Source organism: Empidonax traillii, unplaced genomic scaffold, assembly GCF_003031625.1.
Source record: "Empidonax traillii isolate 1590-97213 ecotype Southwest subspecies unplaced genomic scaffold, ASM303162v1 scaffold1411:size152692, whole genome shotgun sequence".
Lineage (NCBI taxonomy): Eukaryota > Metazoa > Chordata > Aves > Passeriformes > Tyrannidae > Empidonax > Empidonax traillii.
In genome coordinates, this window is record NW_020956604.1 from 46419 (window position 1) to 64733 (window position 18315).

At 50.8% G+C, this 18315-nt stretch overlaps 1 protein-coding gene across 1 annotated transcript in view; it reads left to right on the forward strand.

Moving 5' to 3' along the window:
- The first annotated feature begins 6197 nt into the window (after positions 1 to 6197).
- The window catches only part of LOC114069977 (guanine nucleotide-binding protein G(o) subunit alpha), a 74613-nt gene continuing 62495 nt past the window's right edge, over positions 6198 to 18315 (forward strand). The window contains exon 1 of the mRNA XM_027907149.1: positions 6198 to 6335. Within this exon, the coding sequence (XP_027762950.1) occupies positions 6294 to 6335 (42 nt within the window). The 5' untranslated portion in view covers positions 6198 to 6293. The remainder of the gene's footprint in view (positions 6336 to 18315) is intronic.

Consider the following 18315-nt stretch of genomic DNA (forward strand, 5'->3'; position numbering starts at 1 on the left):
GTAGCAAAGTCTATTTTGAGCAGACACCAGAGGGTTTCTTGTAACATCATTTCCAAGCTCTCTGGCCAGCAGTGAAGGTGCAAAAGCACACGGTTGGCTCTAAAGAGACGCCGTGGAGGCCTCAGAGTGACTTGCAGTCATTAGGCACCAATTTCACTGCCTCAGAGGAGCGAGAATGGCTCTGCCTTGTGCAGCTGATTTGAGTAAGCTCCCATTTCCAGGGCTGGAGGTTCTGGCAGCGTTTCAGTCTCCCGATGGATTTGCTTATTTTTTAACGTGAACCATCTGGTTGGTTAGGATAATATCTTTGCATGCAAGGAATACTTTGGTGGTAAGAATTCAGTTTTGAGTGGCCCAAAGGTATTTCCTCCAGAAGGCAGATTTTTCCTCAGCTGGGAGTCCGTCACAGGGCTCCATCGGGATTTCTCGGACCAGCGGTAAAAGTCCAGGTTGAAAAAATTTTGCTTTTCAAAATGAGCTCCATCTGCAGTTTTTACATGACCCTGACCAGGGAAGCTGTTTTTCCTCTCAAAAAAAAAAAAAAAAAAAAAAAAGGGCATGTAGGCAAACAGTCATTTTAGTCTCCATCTCAGAGAATTTCTGGTGGGAATAGGATGTCCAGCGTGGCATTCGAGTGCAGCCGAAGGGAAAAGGAATGAGAGTTCAGAGAGATTTGCACCCTGTCACGGAGCTCTGAACTGTGCCTTTGCAGTTTTTGAAACACAAGGTCATGGGCATCTGCGTTGATTTAGTTTAACATAATCCAGGAGTTTTTAATCGCATTTCAGGCTATTAAATGAGCGAGAAGAGAATCACTGGAATTTAGCTTCATAACTCCCCTGTAAACAAAGTTTTTAACCTCATATCAAGATAAAAATAAATTTAAAGTAGCTGATTATACCTCCAGCAGAAGATTTTCCATCAGAATCTGATCATCCCCCTCCCCACATATTAAAACCAGATTTTTGCGCTGTTTTTCCCCATTTGCAAACAAAGCTTGCAAGGTTTTCTTCAGAATTAGTTTTTTTTTTAACTTTTGACTCAAGCTCTGCCCATCCCCACCAGAATAACCTGCCTGATTCTGGTTAGGAAACAGAAAAGATTATTTTTGGAAAGAAAAAGAAGGGAAGAAGGGAGAGGAAAAAAAAATAACAAAAATTTGCCGGGCAAAAGTAAGATTTGTGTGCGTGTTGGTTCCAAGATTCTTGGTGTAAAATCCACCTTGGATCAGTCTATACTGACTGATTCCTGCTTGCAATACCCTCCGAGTGCAGTAATCTCCTGGTGATTTCTTGCCTGGCTTTATTCAAGCACATCACTGTAATTGTGGGGATGTGCACTGATACGGGAAGACTTCATTCAGCTGGAAACATCTTGCTGATTGAAAGTAAATCACCTCAGGTAAAACAGAAACAGTATGGGATTTATTTTCTCGGGTAGGCAACTGGAATCCTCTGTGTATGTCTTTCCCGGTGATGCAGACGGTTTGAAGCCACACAGAGTTCCCTGAATTCCACAGGAAATACTTCAGAGGCACCGGCTGAAGGTTTTGGAGTGGTGACAAAGGGCAGGAGATGAGGCAGGGCCGTGGCAGTCGGGGCAGGAGGACCCGCACGTGAAGCTGGGCAAGGGATGGGATGGAGCGTTGGGAGCAAGAGGGGGGACAGGGGTGTCCACAGGCTCCACTGCTGAGCCATCTGCTCCACTGCTGAGCGTGCCATCTCCCTCCCTGGCACAGGGAAGACAAGTTTAGTGAGAATAAATATCTTCAGAGCAGCCGTGTTGAAAGCACTCCTCAGCACATCCCTACCGGCGCCATCCCAGAAACACAAACACTGCTGCCTGAGAGCTCTTGGAGGGCAGGTGAGACACCAGGAGAAGAGAAAAAAATGTAAACATGGTCTTCATCTCTAAATATAGAGGGGGAAAAGAGGAGTAGGAGTTATAGACCAGTCAGCTTCTAGAAGCTTTCAAGAGAACTGAACTATCAGTCAAATAATTTGCGAGCACCTTGGAGGTAAAAAGGGAGATGAGTGACATCCAGCATGGATTGTACAAAAATGAGGCACGTTAAACTAACCTCATTTGATTTCTCAGCAGAAGCAGGAGCGGAATAGTTGGTCCCATATTGAGATTTTGGGAAGGTTTTGGCATGTTCCCACTGGATTTTTATAAAGCGACCTGGAAAAATAGTCCAGATAAAACTCCTTCAGGTCTTACACAGCACTGGATGAGTAGCACAACCCATTCCCAAAGAATACAGTTATCAGTGGCTCGTGGTCGAAGCTGAGGACTCTGTCACCCAGGGCTCACTGGGCTCGCTTTCCTTCAAATTTTCGTCAATGAAAAATTGATGAAAATACATGATTACCCCTGGCAGTGATGAGGAGCTGGGAGAGGTGCTTCAGCACATCAGAGGATAAGCTTTCCACGCCTTTGCCTTTTCCCTGTTTTTTAGGGCCAGGCTGAAGGCAGGTAAGTGCTCTGCTGAACGACAGCCAAAGCAAGCTGCTACGCAGAATGCACCCCCTGTTTCCAAGTATTTCACTTATTTTGTAATTAAGCAATAATCACCGAGGCACTGGGTACTTCTTCAGGATTAATGACTTGCTGGGGATGGCAGAAGATCTGATGTGCAGTGGAACCATTTCCCCAGCAAATACCTGTGTGTTACTGCCATTCTGACCCGAGTACAACAACAGACCGTGGCAACACGTGGGGTTTGTTGTTAGCAGCTGAGGGATGGGGAGCAGGCACTAATGGGTACCTTAGGCAATCAGGTGGCTTCAGTTGTCTCTCGCCGTCCCATTCAGAGCACAGTGTTTCATTAGTCACTTGGTGAATGAAATGGCTTTTTAATTGCTCAGAATCACTTTTTTAAATTACAGCATTCTCTCCCCCCTCCACAGCCCCCGGGGATCCTCTTAAATCCCTTTTCTTCCTTTGCCCTGGAGAGAATCAGTTCTAGTGTGGCAAAGAGGGACCTGCCTGCAGCAGTTTTGTTTGTAGTTGAGACCCAGAGAAAGGTACAAGCCATTTAGAAAACAGAGGATTCACATTTTTGCTGCTGAAAACACTGTGTTCCCATAATTTGCAGGTTGCTTAAGGAGTAGCCCACCCTGCCTAAACCTTTAAAGACTTGACAGTCCTGACACCCTGCTCCCTTCTGTTGGTTCCCACAGCTGTGCATTTGTGGTGGTCACAGCTCACTGCAGCACCCAAACCCCGCTGCTCCTCGTGTCCTGTGGCACAGGAGCTGCTCCAGCCCTGTCCCACGGCAATGAACCTCCCAGGAGTGGTGCTGGAGCTTTACATGCCCTCTAGGCAGTAAAACACTACAGCAGGCAAGAAGGAAGGTGTATCCCAAACGGGTGAATGGCAGCAGGAACATTTCCAAAGGACTGTGGGAAAAGCACCAAGGCTTTTTGGAGAAACATTTGCAGAAAGCATATAGGACAATAAACCAGTTCATGGTGTCCTGGCAGGCTTTGGAGCAGGAGTCAGTGGGGATTTGCTCTCTCAGATATCAGGTACTGTGCTAACTGCATGATTGATTAATCTGTGGGTGCTTCCTACAGCAAAGCTTCAACAGTGGCATCCACAGGGCTGCTTCCAGTGGCTGTGCTGCATTCCCGGAGAGATTTCACACAGGAACAACTGGGGGGGTTTTACTCCACTCTCTTTCTGCCCCCTTTAAAAGTAACCCTTGCATGCGTGTGCTTTGCAGGGTGTTGCCCAGCTGCAGAATGTTCTCTGAGGGAGCCCAGAGCCACTCTCCATCCTTAGTCCTGCCCCTTCAGCACAGGGAGCTCTGTTACCCCACTGGGAGCTGACTGGCTTGGGGTACTGGGAAGTGAAAATGTCAGGCACAGGGCCAGAGAGGGTTTAAACTGCAAGGAAGACCAAAGCTCACCTCCTTCCCCGTGCAGATGTTCAGCCCTCTTTCTGCCTTCTCAATTCCCGAGCTGATTTCTGTCAGTGAAAGGCAGAAACAAAGCCAGCCCGAGGTGTGGGCTCACTTCCATCTCCTCCAGCAGCTGACCCAAACAAATTTCAGCGGCATCCTCTTGAGCCTGCACTGCCCCTCGTGCCTGATCTCACCCCTCTTTTTCCCCCCTCATATATTTCCCTCTCGTAGTTGCCCAAAAACCAGCATTTAGTCTCGCTCGCCCAAAACCCAGCCCTGAGCCAAGCAAGCAGAAAGAATGAACTCTTCCTGGTGATGCTTTTGCTAACAGCCTGCCTGCCTGCCTGCCTCCCCTGGGGCCCCTGCTCTGCTGAGCCTCTCCCTGCCCTGCTCCTGGCTGGGAGGAACTGGTGCTGCACAGGCTCTCTGGAACTCAAACAGGATTGATGCAGATCCTTGTGCCTTGTGCCAACCATAACTCTTCAGGTTTGACTGCAACTTTTGGCAAAGAACACGTTGCCCAGAAGTTCAGCAGCTTGTCTGAGTGCCAGTAAATGATCCCTGAGATCCAGTGTGGACACACAGCTCTGCTGCCCCCACTCCTCCCCTGTTACTGTCCCAAACCTCGGCACAAGCACTGGACTCAGGCAGAATAAAAGCTACAGGGTGCAAGGTCTGCACTGCCCATAACTCCATTTAAATCCAAACTAGCTTTTGAGAAATTTGATTTAGTCAGTCAGAAAGGTTTTCATCCACCCCTGTTCATCTCAGCCTGGGTGGGGTGAACCAGCAGCCCCCTGTGCTATTTCCAGCACACCAGCACCATTCCCCCTCCCCGGAGGGCACCCCCACAGGGGGCTCTGCCCTGGCTGTCTGAGGCTGTCTTTGCTTGAAGTTGTATTTTGGGGGGCTCAGGGGGTGTTGGGCAGCTGTTCCCAGGAGCTGAGGAGCGTTCAGTGCTGAGCGAGCAAAGGTTGTGGTGGGGACAGCAGAGTCAGTCGCTTTTTGTGTCACAAAACCTTTCAGAGAGTTTGCCATCAGGGGAAGGAGATCTCTTGTCTTGGTCAGCATGTTCCTACCAGCCTTGTTTTTGGTGTAGTCATCTGTTAGTGGCACAGGGCTGGCATGCAGCCCTGTTCTCCAGCCCAGCACTGTATCCACTGCAGGCTCATGGTGATCCCCACTACTGCTCCCTCTCCCCTGGGAGGTGCCAGCGCTGGTTGGGACCTTCAGTTTTGTGTATCTGGTTCAGAAAAAAAGGCATCAAAAGTCCTGTTACTGCCAGGGTGCTGGGTCTCCTCAGGGACCAGATCTGTTACTGAGAGACTCCCTGTTGTCCGGTGACATCTGAGGATGAGCAAACAAGGATTTCATTTCAGCTAAGCAGATCATCCTCTCTTCTGACATTTAAGACAGGATCATAACTTATGTCTTCACTGGGAAGAATCATTGTCAAACACGATTAGCTCTGCAAATCCTGGCTGTTTTCTAGACACATCCAGGTTTAGTTCTGGAGTTACTTAGAGATGAACAAATTACAGGGGTCAGTCCTCTGCTCTGAGCAAGGGGCTGCAAGAACTCCCTCCACCCAGCAGTTCAATGGAGACCAAGGCACAGAGCATCCAGTGTGCAGGGCTGGTAGGACTGGGGGTCCCGTTCCAGTCTTGGTTCAGGAAGGGATAACATAACACACCTCGAGGCAACAGAAATCCCAGCACCGTTTCTGAAGGGGAAGGAAGGGGGGGAAAGCAGGTGGGGAGGGTTGCAGACACTTTAAATGCTGCATAACTAAGTCCCTTCCCCTCTCCATGCCCGTCTCCATGCAAACCTGGGGGATTGTGGCTCTACTTCCTCTCGTAAGGCTCCTGTTAAAAGAACTAGACAAGAAATAGGGGTTTCTATCGTTTGTTTCAGTGGCTGAGATCTGATCTGATGGTCATTGCAAGCACTGAACGTGTTTCCACGGACCTTGACTGGGGAGGTAATGTAGGACCTGGAGGCCTCCCCGCTGTGAGCAGTGAGCTTGTGAACACGAGGGGCTCCGGGTTCCAGGCTCCAGCATTTACAGAAAACCTCTTGGAGAGAGAGCAAAAGGGATGCTAATTCCAGCTCTGGGCTCAGACACTCCTGGTGAACAACCAGAAAGGTTTAAAAAGAAATGCTGACTAAATTAAGCAAATCAAGCCAGCAGATGTGCTCTTCAGAAGAGCACAGCTGTCTTTTTAAATGTCTCCCTCACCGAAATTACATTCTCAAGGGTTTTTTTATCCTTTGCATTTTCTTCAGGATCATCCATGAGGATGGCTTCTCTGGAGAGGACGTGAAGCAGTACAAGCCAGTGGTCTACAGCAACACTATCCAGTCCCTGGCAGCCATTGTCCGTGCCATGGACACCTTGGGCATCGAGTACGGTGACAAGGAACGACGGGTGAGTGACACCACTGCTGGGGGACAGCCTGGACAGAGGTACCCAGGGCTGGGGAAACAGTGAGAACGTGTCCTGGCGTGTCCTGGACACTCAGGCTGCACCCAGAGATGGGCTGGGCAGAGGGCTTGCTGCTGCTCCAGGCCCTTCCTCCAGCCTGCTCTTGTAGGAAAGCTTTTAGGATGGACTTGGCTGGGGCTTGAGTGGCTTTTACTCCCACGTCCCCCAGTTTGAGCGTACCCAAACGGCAACTGCCCCTGAAAACAAGGGGATGTTTCACTTCAGTGAGGTTGGTGTGGACAGGCTCTTAGGCAGCAGCATTGGCATGTGTCTTATCAGAACAGCTCTGTGATGCCCAGCAGCCTCTCGTGCCACACACCTAGGCCAGCCTGTCCTTTTACAGTTGCTGCTCTGTGGTGACTTTCACCAGCTCTCTATTTTTAAACAGTGGCTCCTCTGTGAGGTGCCCCTGCCAGCCTCTGCCTCGACTTTTTGCATTTTTGGCTCAGACCAAGCCCACACAGAGAAACCCGGGGCCCTAGAGAGAAGTCAAGACCTCCCCTTGTGCTTGCTGCCATCCCAGAGAAAGCAAAACTACCCGGTTTCACTGGAGATAAAATAATTTCGTATTTAAGACCTGGTAAAAGCAAAGTCCTATATGCCACTGAGTTTGTCATGACTATTTTTAGGTGGCTCTCAAGTGACAGATGTATGACATACCCCCAGCTCCTTATCTGAGGGTTGATAATAAAAGCATTCCCTAGCAGGGATGCCAGGATCCTGCTGCGGTGTCACTGTGGGAAGAGGTGCCTTATTTCTCCCAGTCGTATTTTGATTTCTTTGCATCTGGGGATTTTTTTCTGAATCCTGGAGACATTTCCATCCCCAAGGTGGGGACGATACCGTAATGGAGTTGCTGTGAGCCTGCCGAGGACTAATGCTGATGGCTTTCGGACCGAACGCATTAATCTGTTGATTACTCGGTGACTCAGCTCTCAGCAAGGCAACCTATCTCGTCTCAGCTAAAAACCTATGCCCAGGAAAACAGAAACAAATCACTCTCCACGTCTGGGAAACAGTCTGTGGCAGACAGCTTTAAAATATAAAATTCCTTCTTTTTTTTTTTTTTAAACGCCCGAAGTCCTAATTGGAGGAGGGAAAGCTCGTCACTGCTTTAGTGCCAGGCCTGGCACATCACGGGGTGTGGAAGGGGGAGAGCTGCTATCAGGGCTGCCAGGAAGGAGAGGTGGAGCGCTGGCCTGCACAAAATGTCGTGTTGGTTCGTGTTCCCGTGGCAGAGACGCCAAACGTTGCTGGGGTCGTGTGATAGCTCGGGCTGGAGAGGAGCTCAGGAGGTGTCCAGCCCAGCTCACCTGCTCACACGGGGTTAGCTCTGGGGTCAAACCAGGTTGCTCAGGGCTCTACCCAGCTGGGTGTGAAATCCTTCGAGGATGGAGACTTGCAGAGTAAAAGCAGGTTCGATGAAGTTCTCCCCAGCCCGGTTTCCCCTCAGGTGTGCAGTCCTGGAGGAGTCACTCCTGTCCTGCCCTGGTGTCCTGCTGCATCAGACAAGCCTGCCACAAACCACTCTGAACAAACCACTGGCTGCAGGGGCTGATCCAGAGCATCTGCTCTCTTCGTGGATGGCAGAAATATTTCTCCATCCAGCAGCAGACAAAGGGGAAGGAAACTGAGCCTCTCAGGCCGTGATCTTCCACTTGCTCCTTTCTCTTAGGCAACCTCCCCAGAAAAGTTGCTGGTATTAGCATGAAATAGTATTTATTTTAATCTTGCAAAGAAGCACATGGCTTCTGCTCCCCCACTTTTGTTATTAATGCACAGCTGCTGTAAAGAGAGGCCATTAAACAGGCGATTTGTTGAGCATTATGCTACGTGGTTCATCCCTTTTCAAGCAAAGCTTTTCTATTTTCGAAGTCATTCCTCAGCCAAGGGTTTCCAGTGCAAATCTTTTAGTGGGGGATTTTCCCCTACTCATCACTTAAGCCCCCAGGAGAAGGGAGCTCAGGAGGGGGAGCCAGGGCCATGGCCCAAGCCTGATTCAGCAACCAGAAAAGGAGGGGTCAAGCCCAGGACAGGTTTTCCCCAGGGACCACTTGGCTATTGCCACTTCCCCTGTCTCACTTCCTGGGAGACACATCTGCCCCTCTGTCCCTTCCAAATGGCATCCTGACCATGCTTGGAGTGAAAAAAAAAAAACCTTGCCTGGTTAATAGATGTGAATGAGATTATTTGTGCTGTTCTTATTGAGGGAAAAGAACCAAATCTCCTCTCTCTCTCTGTTCTCATTTTTCTCCTGCCCATAATTGTACCTCCAGTATTTAGTCTGATAGCAGTGAAAGACTGGGGGAAGAGCCCAGACTAAACCCCACAGCTCTTGGCAGTCCAAGGGAGATCGATGTAGGAAATGGGAGCTAAAAAGACAAAATAAATCACAAAAAGCAGAAGCTCCAGGTCTCACTGACCCTCTCTGCTGATCAGGGTCTGTCCCCATCTTAAGAACAAACCAGCCTGCGTGTAGGATTTCGTTTTTACACCCAGGGCAGCGGGTTTTCCTGCAGCTGTGCCTGGCTCAGGGAGGGTCATGGCCTGCGGGCAGCACCCAGGTCCCTGCCCGGTGCCCTTCAGCACAGGGAGGCAGGAGCACATCCTGCCAGCTCGGGGCACGTGGTCACTGCACACAGCATGGAAGGGCAGTGGGAGACTCCAGAAAAGCTGTGCAAGGCAGAGTCACAAGTCCTTTATGTGTTGCATGCAAGAGGGTGGGTGAGAAAGGAGCAGTGGGTGAGGAGACAGCCAGGGCTGCTCCTCATCTGCAGGACCACCACTGCCCTGGGCCACCACTGCCCTGGGCCACCACTGCCCTGGGTCACCACTGCCCTGGGTCACCACTGCCCTGGGCCACCACTGCCCTGGGTCTGCAGCCCCCTGAGCCAAGGGCTTGCACACAGCAAGAGGGGCACAGGCTTAGCCTTGCCTGCCTACTCAGGACCCTCCAGCTGGTCTGTAGGGCACTGCTCAGTCCTTTCCTTCATAATCAGATTACAGGCAGGAAAGAGTCAGGCTGTAACATGTAGCCTCTGGATTAAACGGTCCTCTAAAGTGCAAATGTATTAATAAAACAAGCTCCTCACTGATTCCCTTTCAGTCTACCCAGGCAGAGCAAATGGGAGGGAAATGGAGGTTTGAAGCCAGGATCTAGAAGTCAGTCCAAATGTTTGGAAGCAGGAAGGGCAGGGGAGGGATGGATTCTCCTATCTCTGTTTGAAGAGCTGTTTCCAAAGTCTGGCTTCAGAAATCCCAACCAAAAGAAGCATAAATTCTCTTCCTGGGTGGGTCAGTGCTGACCCCAGAAGCTGCTTGGAAAAGCAGCCCATGCAGTCCCACCTGGGTGAAATGCCAGAGCCTGCAGCCAGGCTGGGTGTCTGCAGGTTGGAGGGGTTGGTCGCTGGCTGCAATGAGCCTGCCCAGGCAGACACCCTGCCCCGTGCAGGGTGGGGTGAAAACAGCTGAGGAGCATGCTCTTGTGTTCATAAACCAGACAGAAATAGGCTGAAATGTTTCAGAAGTTACTCAGCAGAGAATCCAGGTATCAGTTGGGTGGCTCAGATCCAAGTGTCTGAGGTGGCAGGTCACAGGTCCAGCGCTCGGGGGCAGGCAGTGACCTTCACATTGAAATTTTTTCCCAGTGTGAGTCTGGACATGTCCCTGCTTCAGCTCTGAAAGGGAAAACTAAAATGCTGCTAAAGTGTTAAAATATTTTGATAGGGATTTTTTTTTTCCTTTCGGACTCTGTAGCAAAATGTGTCTGTGGTGACCTTCTGCTGTGTGCAGTGTGTGACTCCTGAACTGTGAGCCAGGCAAAGACATGCTGGGGCATTCTAAAACACTGTCTAGCAGCATGTAAAAAATGTCTGTAGTGTGACTGAACAGCCCACCCGAGGTGGCTGGCAGAGAGGGCCACCTCAGATTGCTTCTGAACACTGTGGTGTGTGCAGAAACCCGCTGCCTGCAGCCCCAGCCCCTCTGCTCCTGCTGAAAGGGGGTTTTAGGAGCAGCCCTCTTCCTCTTGCTCCTGCTTGGCAGTGGCAGGAGTGGGGTTGCAGCCCCTGTCACCTGCTGCCTCCCAGGTGCTGGAGGGGAGCAGTGTGGGGAGGATCTCTCTTTTGCAAGACCTGCTCCTGTGGAACTGGATTTTTGTACTTGTCAGCTCAAGACATTTGTGGATGTTACTTCAGGCAGGTATCTGTTTCGAGCAGCTGGCTCCTGCTGCATGTCCCTAACCCAGGCTCTCTCAGAAATGCAAAGAGGCTGCTAATAACTTTGGGGAGGGCAGGTGAGGTTAAGGAGGCACTGCCGTGCTGGTGGAAGGCTCTGTTATGTGGCTGGGTGATCTGGGGGATGGACATAGTACTCCTGGGTGAGGATGCAGCCAGCCCGTGCTGATCTGCTGGAGTGAGCAAAGGGAACGGCACCATGGGGAGGCACAGCTTAGGGCTGCTTTGTAGGAGAGCAGGATCGAGGGGGAGAAAAGGGAAAGTGGAATAAGACACCCCATTTTTGCCTGGTGTCAGCATTTGTTGGGATGTCCAGCTGCAGCTGAAGTTATATAATCATTCCTACTCTGCTGGGTCTGCTGGTCTCAGGCCCGTTACAAATATCCAAGTGACAGTCCAGGACAAATATTTCAGCCTGCCCTTCCTGAAGGTCTGTCACTCTTTTCTATTGAGGCTGAAGTCATCTTTCTCATACACCTCCAATCTTGGTCCCTCCACGAGCTGCATTTCAGTTGGCACCATTCGTGTTTCTGAGCAGTGGGGACAAATTAACGGCTGGGCATTTCTTGAGAAGTGGGAAACATGAGAGGAAAGCACTTGTTATTGTCTCAGCCTGCCTTGTTGCCAAGGAGATGGTTGGCTCATTCAAGAAACGCTTGTGATTGCTGGCCAAGATGGCCAATGGATTGGGAATCTTTGTTGCAAAATGAGGGTGTGGGAGAAAGAGGGAGACAGCAAAGGACAAGGGAAACCCCAGAGTAAGCTCTGCCTGCACATGACCCACGTGCCCTGCAGCAACGCTTCTGGAGTCTCTCTAACCAAAAGCTGCACCTTCCACATCCCAGTAATGTATTTTCCTCCTTTGGAAACGTCTTGAGCCTCTGAAAACACAAAATCTTTCTCTAATAAATGATCACAGTAAAGTACCAGCAGAGCCCAAAGCCAGTTTATGGTAACCCTTTGTGCCAGCTGAACCAGCCTGGAATGGTCTCCTTCCATGCCTTTGCTCTGCCTCCTGGGGAGAGTCAAACCCTGTCATCACCAGGACAGATCCCAGCCAAGTCAGCTGAGATCATGGCTGGACTCAGCAGCCCTGGCTTTGCTGCAGCAGCACAGCCTGGCCCTGAGCTCCTGCAGAGCTGAAGGTGGGATCCAATCAGTAACATACAGTGATCTTCATACAGCAGCAAAGATCCCCTGCATTCAGTGTCTGGCTGGCTGCAAAGATAGCCATCAGAAGGGAGAGGAGAGCAGCTGGGGACGTGGCTGTAAACACATCGGGGCTTGCTCTTGCAGACAGAGTTTGGCCTAGGAGAGCCATCCAGTTAAATAAGCAGGTTGGAGGGCTGGGGGCTGCCAAGTCTTCATGAAAGAGTTCTGCTTAGGCTATTCAGGTTGGAAAACCTGGGTAATTCCAATAGAAAACTGGCAATTCATTTAGGGCTAAAATGAGATGTCGACTCCGGCACTGCCCGGATCACAGCTATTTACGGGGCTGCATTAGTGGTGAGGAGCAGCAGTCAGAACCCCAGGCTCCTGCAGATGTGTGACAGTGCTGGTGAGCAGGGACACTTCGGGAGGGAGATGGGATCAGCTCCTAGGAAAAGGGGAGAGATGAGGACTCGAACAGAAATAGCCCAGAAAATGTAAGAGTAGCAGAAAGCTGTGGGCTCGAGGCAGGCGACTGAACTGCACGGGCAGCGCTGCACCCAGAGGCAGGAGCAGCAACCTTTCTATCAGCAGAAGACTGTCAGTCACTCACAAGAGTTTCTAAAAACCCGAACTTCCCCAGCTTTGGTTAAAGATTCCTGAAGAATGAAAAGAGGCCTCCTGAAGTGGAGCCAAAGGGAGGCAGGGAGGGTGGGCGGCAGCGGCGTAGCGCGTTGGAACGCGTGTCGTGTGGAAGGTGCCACCCTGCCGAGCTTGGGCGTGCCAGCACGATGTTTTTCACACTGGTCCTGTTTCAGGATGGTACCCGTGGTGTTGGCACAGCAGTGCTTTAACCCTCACTCGAAGGAAACTCTGGGGCTGCTTTTTTGGCTTCTCCCAGACACGGTGGGTTGAAGTGAATGGGCAGCAGGCAGGGGACGGGGTGGAATAGCAGTTCATCTGGTCTCTGTGCAGCCATAAATCTGTTCCTAAAAAAACATATTTCTAGAGAAAAAAGTACTGCAAAGCACTTCAGCATGATTTCTAAGTGAGCCAGATGAGAGGGAGAGATGTGGTCACACCTTAAAATGCTGCTCAGATGTGTTCCTTTGGTGAGCACTTGGCATCAGCCAGGCGCTGTAGGTTGGTGATACTTGCTCTCTGTGCCATCTTCCCAGTTCTGAGATGAGCTTTATAGCTAAACATCCTACAAAAGCACTGACCAGAACAGATGCCATCAATTAAAACTAGCCTTTTAATTTTCTTTCGAGGAAAACCAGAAGAGATAAAGAGATGTCTGAGGGGATCGTTGATAAGAGAGAGATCCCAGTCACCTCACTCCAACTTCAAGCTCCAGATTGAGTCTAATCACATCTTTCACCACCTAAAGAGGGCTTTACAGAAGATGATGCCCTGTATCTACCCAGAGAGACACAGTGAGAGGACAAGGCAGCAGTCACTGGGGCCAGGAAGGGGAATTCCAGTTGGAGATGGGCTTGGGCTCATATCATAGCACTTTTCCTCTTCTCCTCTCCATGGCACTTGAAGGTCCGCTCATCCATTTGGGAATTAGAAGAGTGGAGGGATAAGAGAGGTCTAAGGATGTTTGTATGTGGGAGAATCAGTGAAAATAGGAAATACCCCAAAGGTGATTTTTAAATTACATGTACTGGTTTCCCCTTCAGCCAGCTGCCAGGAGAATGGCTTCTCAGACGAGTCCTCCTGGTCCTGTCTGCTCCCTGGCTGGTGGAAAACACAACCTCCTTGGGTACAAATCCATCTTTGGAGATGCTGGTTTTTTCATGGTGCTTCTGCTGTCAGCTGCCATTTCAGGATCCTCAGCACCCCTAGAACTGTCCAGCACCCCTGTTCACCTTGAAAACGCACAGCCTGTGCCGAGGGAGATTGGGCTTTCCTGCTCCCTGTGTGCGAGCTCTCTCCTCACTGAGAGAGGAGTGTATTTTTCCTCCACGAGCTTTACTTGTTCCATACTGATTTTTTGGATGATGCAGGGAATATTTTTAGTTTGAAAAGAAGAAAAAAAAAACCCCACCCAGCCCTGTTCCGTGGAAGAAGGGCTGCCTGCCTTCCCCTGTGAGGTTTGTCACTCAAATGCAGCTGCAGCCAGGGTGGGGCTGTGACAGGGAATGCTCAGCACACAGGGGAGAGCGAGGCAGCCACGGGACCGTGACAGTGGCAGTGAATTATTGAGGGGTGGGCTGCTGCTTCCCATTCCCACGGGACGCCCATGGAGCGTGGCTTCCCTGGGAGCCCCTGCAAAGCCCCACAAAAGACAAGGTGTTCAAAAGGATTTGGCAGAAGAGCTCAGCCGGAGCGGAGCCCCGAGGAGGTGAAAACCTCCTTGTTGCGTGCCAAGGGGCTTCCTGGTGGATGGCACAGCCTGGCCAGGGTGGATTTGAGCCCATCCAAGGGGCTCAGCTCAGCTGCTCCCTCAGGGCAGACAGCGTGGCCTTGCCCTGGGTGACATCTGGTGTGGGTGAACAGTCAGAGACTGTTTGTCCTTCGCTGGAGCCTTTCTGTCCAGAAAGGGATTGAAGGGCCTGTGAGCCAAAACAAAAATTACATCTAGTTACTTGATGTGCTGCACAGCTGAGGCACTGAGGCTAAACGCTGGCATGGCACAGCTGCTGGGACCCTTGTAGGTGTTTCTCACCGTGGGGGTGATCAGGCACTCCCCCAAGCCCTTCCAGCAAGTCACTGCCAGGTTTGGGACCGAAGGGCAGGTTGCATCTGTCTGCAGCCTGGTGCAGGCAGGATTCTGCCTTCAGGTGTGACTGCAAGTCAGCTCTCCCAGCAGCAATTGCAGATAACTACAAACTACTCAGCACATTTCGAATACATGTCGGTTATTAAGTGGATTTATTTCCATCTCTTCTGGGAGGTGTTGGGAAGCGCTGCTGAGTCACGCCTCTTACTCACCAGGTTTAGGAATGCCATTTAAAATATTTGTTTCCTGCATGCCTTCTGTGATGTTCCCATTATTTCAGTGTCTCCAGACGTAACATGAAAACATTTGTATGGGGTATCCCTGGTCTTAAGCAGATCTCTGGGGCATAACTCACAAAAAGGCACGAAACCAGGGAGGGGACCTGTCCCTTGGCTCTGTTGTGTGATTATTCACAGACTGTAGTGAGGGGGGATGCGTCAGTCACGGCCATGGCAGCAGAATCCGTCACACACGAGACTTTATCACCTGAATACAGGTTTTGCTGAAGCTGTTAATCAGTGCTGTGTACCTTGGTAATAACTGGTTAAAGATACCTCAAGGGAACTTATTTAACAGCTGTGATTACTGCTTTGACCTCAGCCTCACCCACCGAAGGGGATGTGGGGATGCCTCAGCCAGGGCTGCAGGAGCCCAGAGATGCCATTCACCCAGGTCAGGACTGCTGTTGGGGGGGAGACTGGGCAGGAGTTTTTGGTGTTTCATTAAGAGGAAGGAGAGAATCAAGCTCGAGATTAAGGTTAGAAAGAACAAAGCCTCAAGAGCTGCCGTTAAACAGCATCACTTTGCACCGTGGCAATGTTTAGCCTTGTGGTCAAAGTCAGAGAGAGAAAACGTGGGGGGAAGAAGCGCAGGACAAGTGAATTAGCCTGTGTCTGGTTGAGGGGTTTTGGTGGCTGGTCGCTGGGGGCCCCAGGACGCCTCATCCCTCCCCAGCAGAGACCCCCATCTGCGTCACATCACCCCGGCACCGCCCCAGGCAGCACAGCACAGCCCTTCCAAGTGCCAAAACCCACTCAGGAGCCACAGAAAATCTCACCCACAGGCTCGGAACAAATTTCTTCCATTCTGCTGTGCTCTTGTTTTCCAGGGCTATAGGAGTTGCTGGTTTGCAGCATATTGTGTCTGTGTGGATGGCATGGCTGTTGCTGGATGCTTTCCCCTTGCTAAGAAATAATTCCCCTAGGTTGGCTATTTATAATTAAGTTCTCATTTTCCTATAGATTGGTTTAAGACTACATTAACTCCATTGATTGGACGGGAATTACTCTTGATTTACACCGAGATCATGGGAATGGAGAACCCAGTGACACACAGGAGCAATCCCACAGTAAATGCTCGGGTTGGCTGGATGGTTGTTATCCACCTTTCTGCATTTTAAAGCTCCCTGAGCAGATATTTGCTCCTTTATGTGAAGGGGGGTGGTAATTCAGTCTTACCTGCTGGGTACACCTTACAGATGTTCTGTTGGCCACTGGGTGATGTGTTGAATACAAGCAGTTACTCTCTAGTTATCCTGGTAGTAAAACAGGAGCAAGACTGCCCTCCAGAGAAATGGCTTCCAGTTTGGAGAGGTTTTACAAGCAGGGATGGGAGGGGAATGTATGGCACAGAGGAAAGGAGCGTCCAGTAAATGAGAGAGATGGTACAAACAGACTTACATCTCCAAAATAACTCTTTAGAGGTTTGGGAAGGAAAAAGGGTCCCATCCTGCTCCCTCCTGTTTGCCAGCAGCTGCTGTGCTCCAGAGGAAGAACCTTCCTCCCCAGCCTTCCTCAGGAAGGGCACAGCAGGACACAGCCCTGCCTTTGGATCCCAGCTCAGCCCCGCTGCCACCCGTGACAGGGGCAGAGAGGTGGAGCTGTCCGAGTCCAGGAGAGTGTTTGGCTTTTACTGACTTGTGATTTAACACTGGGAGAGCTTTCAGCGCTGGTAGATGATATTGCAGACAATGAAAGAACCTTTTTCTGAGAAGGGGATGCCAGTAGCCACCACCCAGCGAGTCTGAATTAGCCCTGGAAAGTGGTGAATTGGTGCCTTCCAAGGGAGGGTGCCATAATTATGGGGCATGTTTCTAACTGGGGGTATTTGTGCTGTCCTTCTTTGAGTCAATTTTAACCAGGCTTCTGGCTCAGTGCAGCTGCCCCCAATGCACATGGCAGGCTCCCCCCACCGAGGTGCACCCCCCTTTTGCTGGTGAGCTCGGTTCTGCACCCCTTCCCTGCTCTGACACACGTGCCTTCCCACCCCAACTTCCACACTGATGAGCTCCTGCATCAGGGAATGGCATGAGGTTGAACCTGCTGCCTGCAGCTGGGGGGTGCCTGCTGCTGCTGCTGCTGCTGCAGCCTCTTTGATTTGCTCCAGAGGCAAAAGAGGCTGGAAAGGCCAAATTCAGCACGGCAGTGGATCGTGAGCCAAGCTCAGGCACGTCTTGTGACCAGTGAGTAGGCAAAAATCCCTGTTTCCTCAGCCCTCTCTCCAAGAACAAAACCTCAGGAAGGCTGCAGGACGATTCGTGGCAGCAAGCTGGGCTCTGCAGGGCTGAGCTTTTGGCTCAGATCACCTTTATGTCACTGGGGACTAAGTGAGGAGCGTTTTCTATTTCTTGCTGGTGATCCAAGCAAAAAAATTTGCACACACTAAACAATGTTGAAGCCCTGCCCCAGGAAGAGGGAGCCTATCCCCCAGCATGAGGACTCAGTAACTTCAGCTTCAAGGCTCCCAGGCCATGAGGTTTCAGAAACCAAGAGGCACCAGACCCAAACCACAGCTCTGCTTATTTCAGTCGTGGGTTGCACACACAGAGATATTTTCCACACTGAATCAGCTTCAAAGCCATCTCTTAGGGTGACCCTGCCCTTTTCTGGCTCCCCTCTTCCCGTTCCTGAAGGAATGTAGGGTGCAGAGCCTGGCCCTGCTGGGGCAGTGTGTGGGCTCCGTGCCCCCAGCAGCCTTTGACCAGGAGCCAGCCTTGCCCACCACCTCTCAGACCATCAGAACGCATGATCAGCTGATACATTGGTTTGTAAAACGGAGAAAGATGATGAGGAGAGAGCTGCTAAGAGTAATTCCCACAGGCAGCAAGCTCTGAGCTACCTTTTCAGCACTAATCATCTGTCCCCTAAACTCCTGGGCAGGCCAGACCCCAGCTGTGGGGTCACACTGCCTGGCAGCACGCATTTTCAGCTCCACATCTCCAGGCCAATCCAAGAGCACAAAGGACAGGGAAAGGGAACCAGCTATTGCACCGTGTCCCTTCCTCCTTTGCCATCAACTTTGCAAAGAAAGAGTGGGCAGCAAAGAAACAGTGAAGGCTGAAGGGGAGGGGAGGCCTATCAATCTGCACTATCATTATCTGACTTGCCTTGAAATCCTTCAGGAGATCACCAGGAATTAGTTCCAGTGCTAGATTAGAGAGTCTTCAGTGACCCTTTAGGAAGAGAACTGACCTCAGGAGCCAAGTCCCTCACAAAGCACCGGCTTTCTGTGAGCCAAATTCCAGATGTAAACAGATGTTCTCCCCAGCAGCCCTTACAAACCCCATTATACGCATCAGGCAGCACCAGCACACCGTGCAGTTATAAGCCCTTTTCCCTAAGAAGCTGGAGGGTATTGCCTGGGATCAGGAAGAATTAGTCCAGCTAGTTCCTCGAGCCAGAAAAATCAGATTTTCCTTCATACTGATTATGCAGCTCCTGGTTCAGAGCAGGAGTTATGATCAGTTTGCTACACTCGACACTGCAAAGGGGGTTTAATGGTGCCAGGACAGTTTCCAGTGAACCATTTGGCC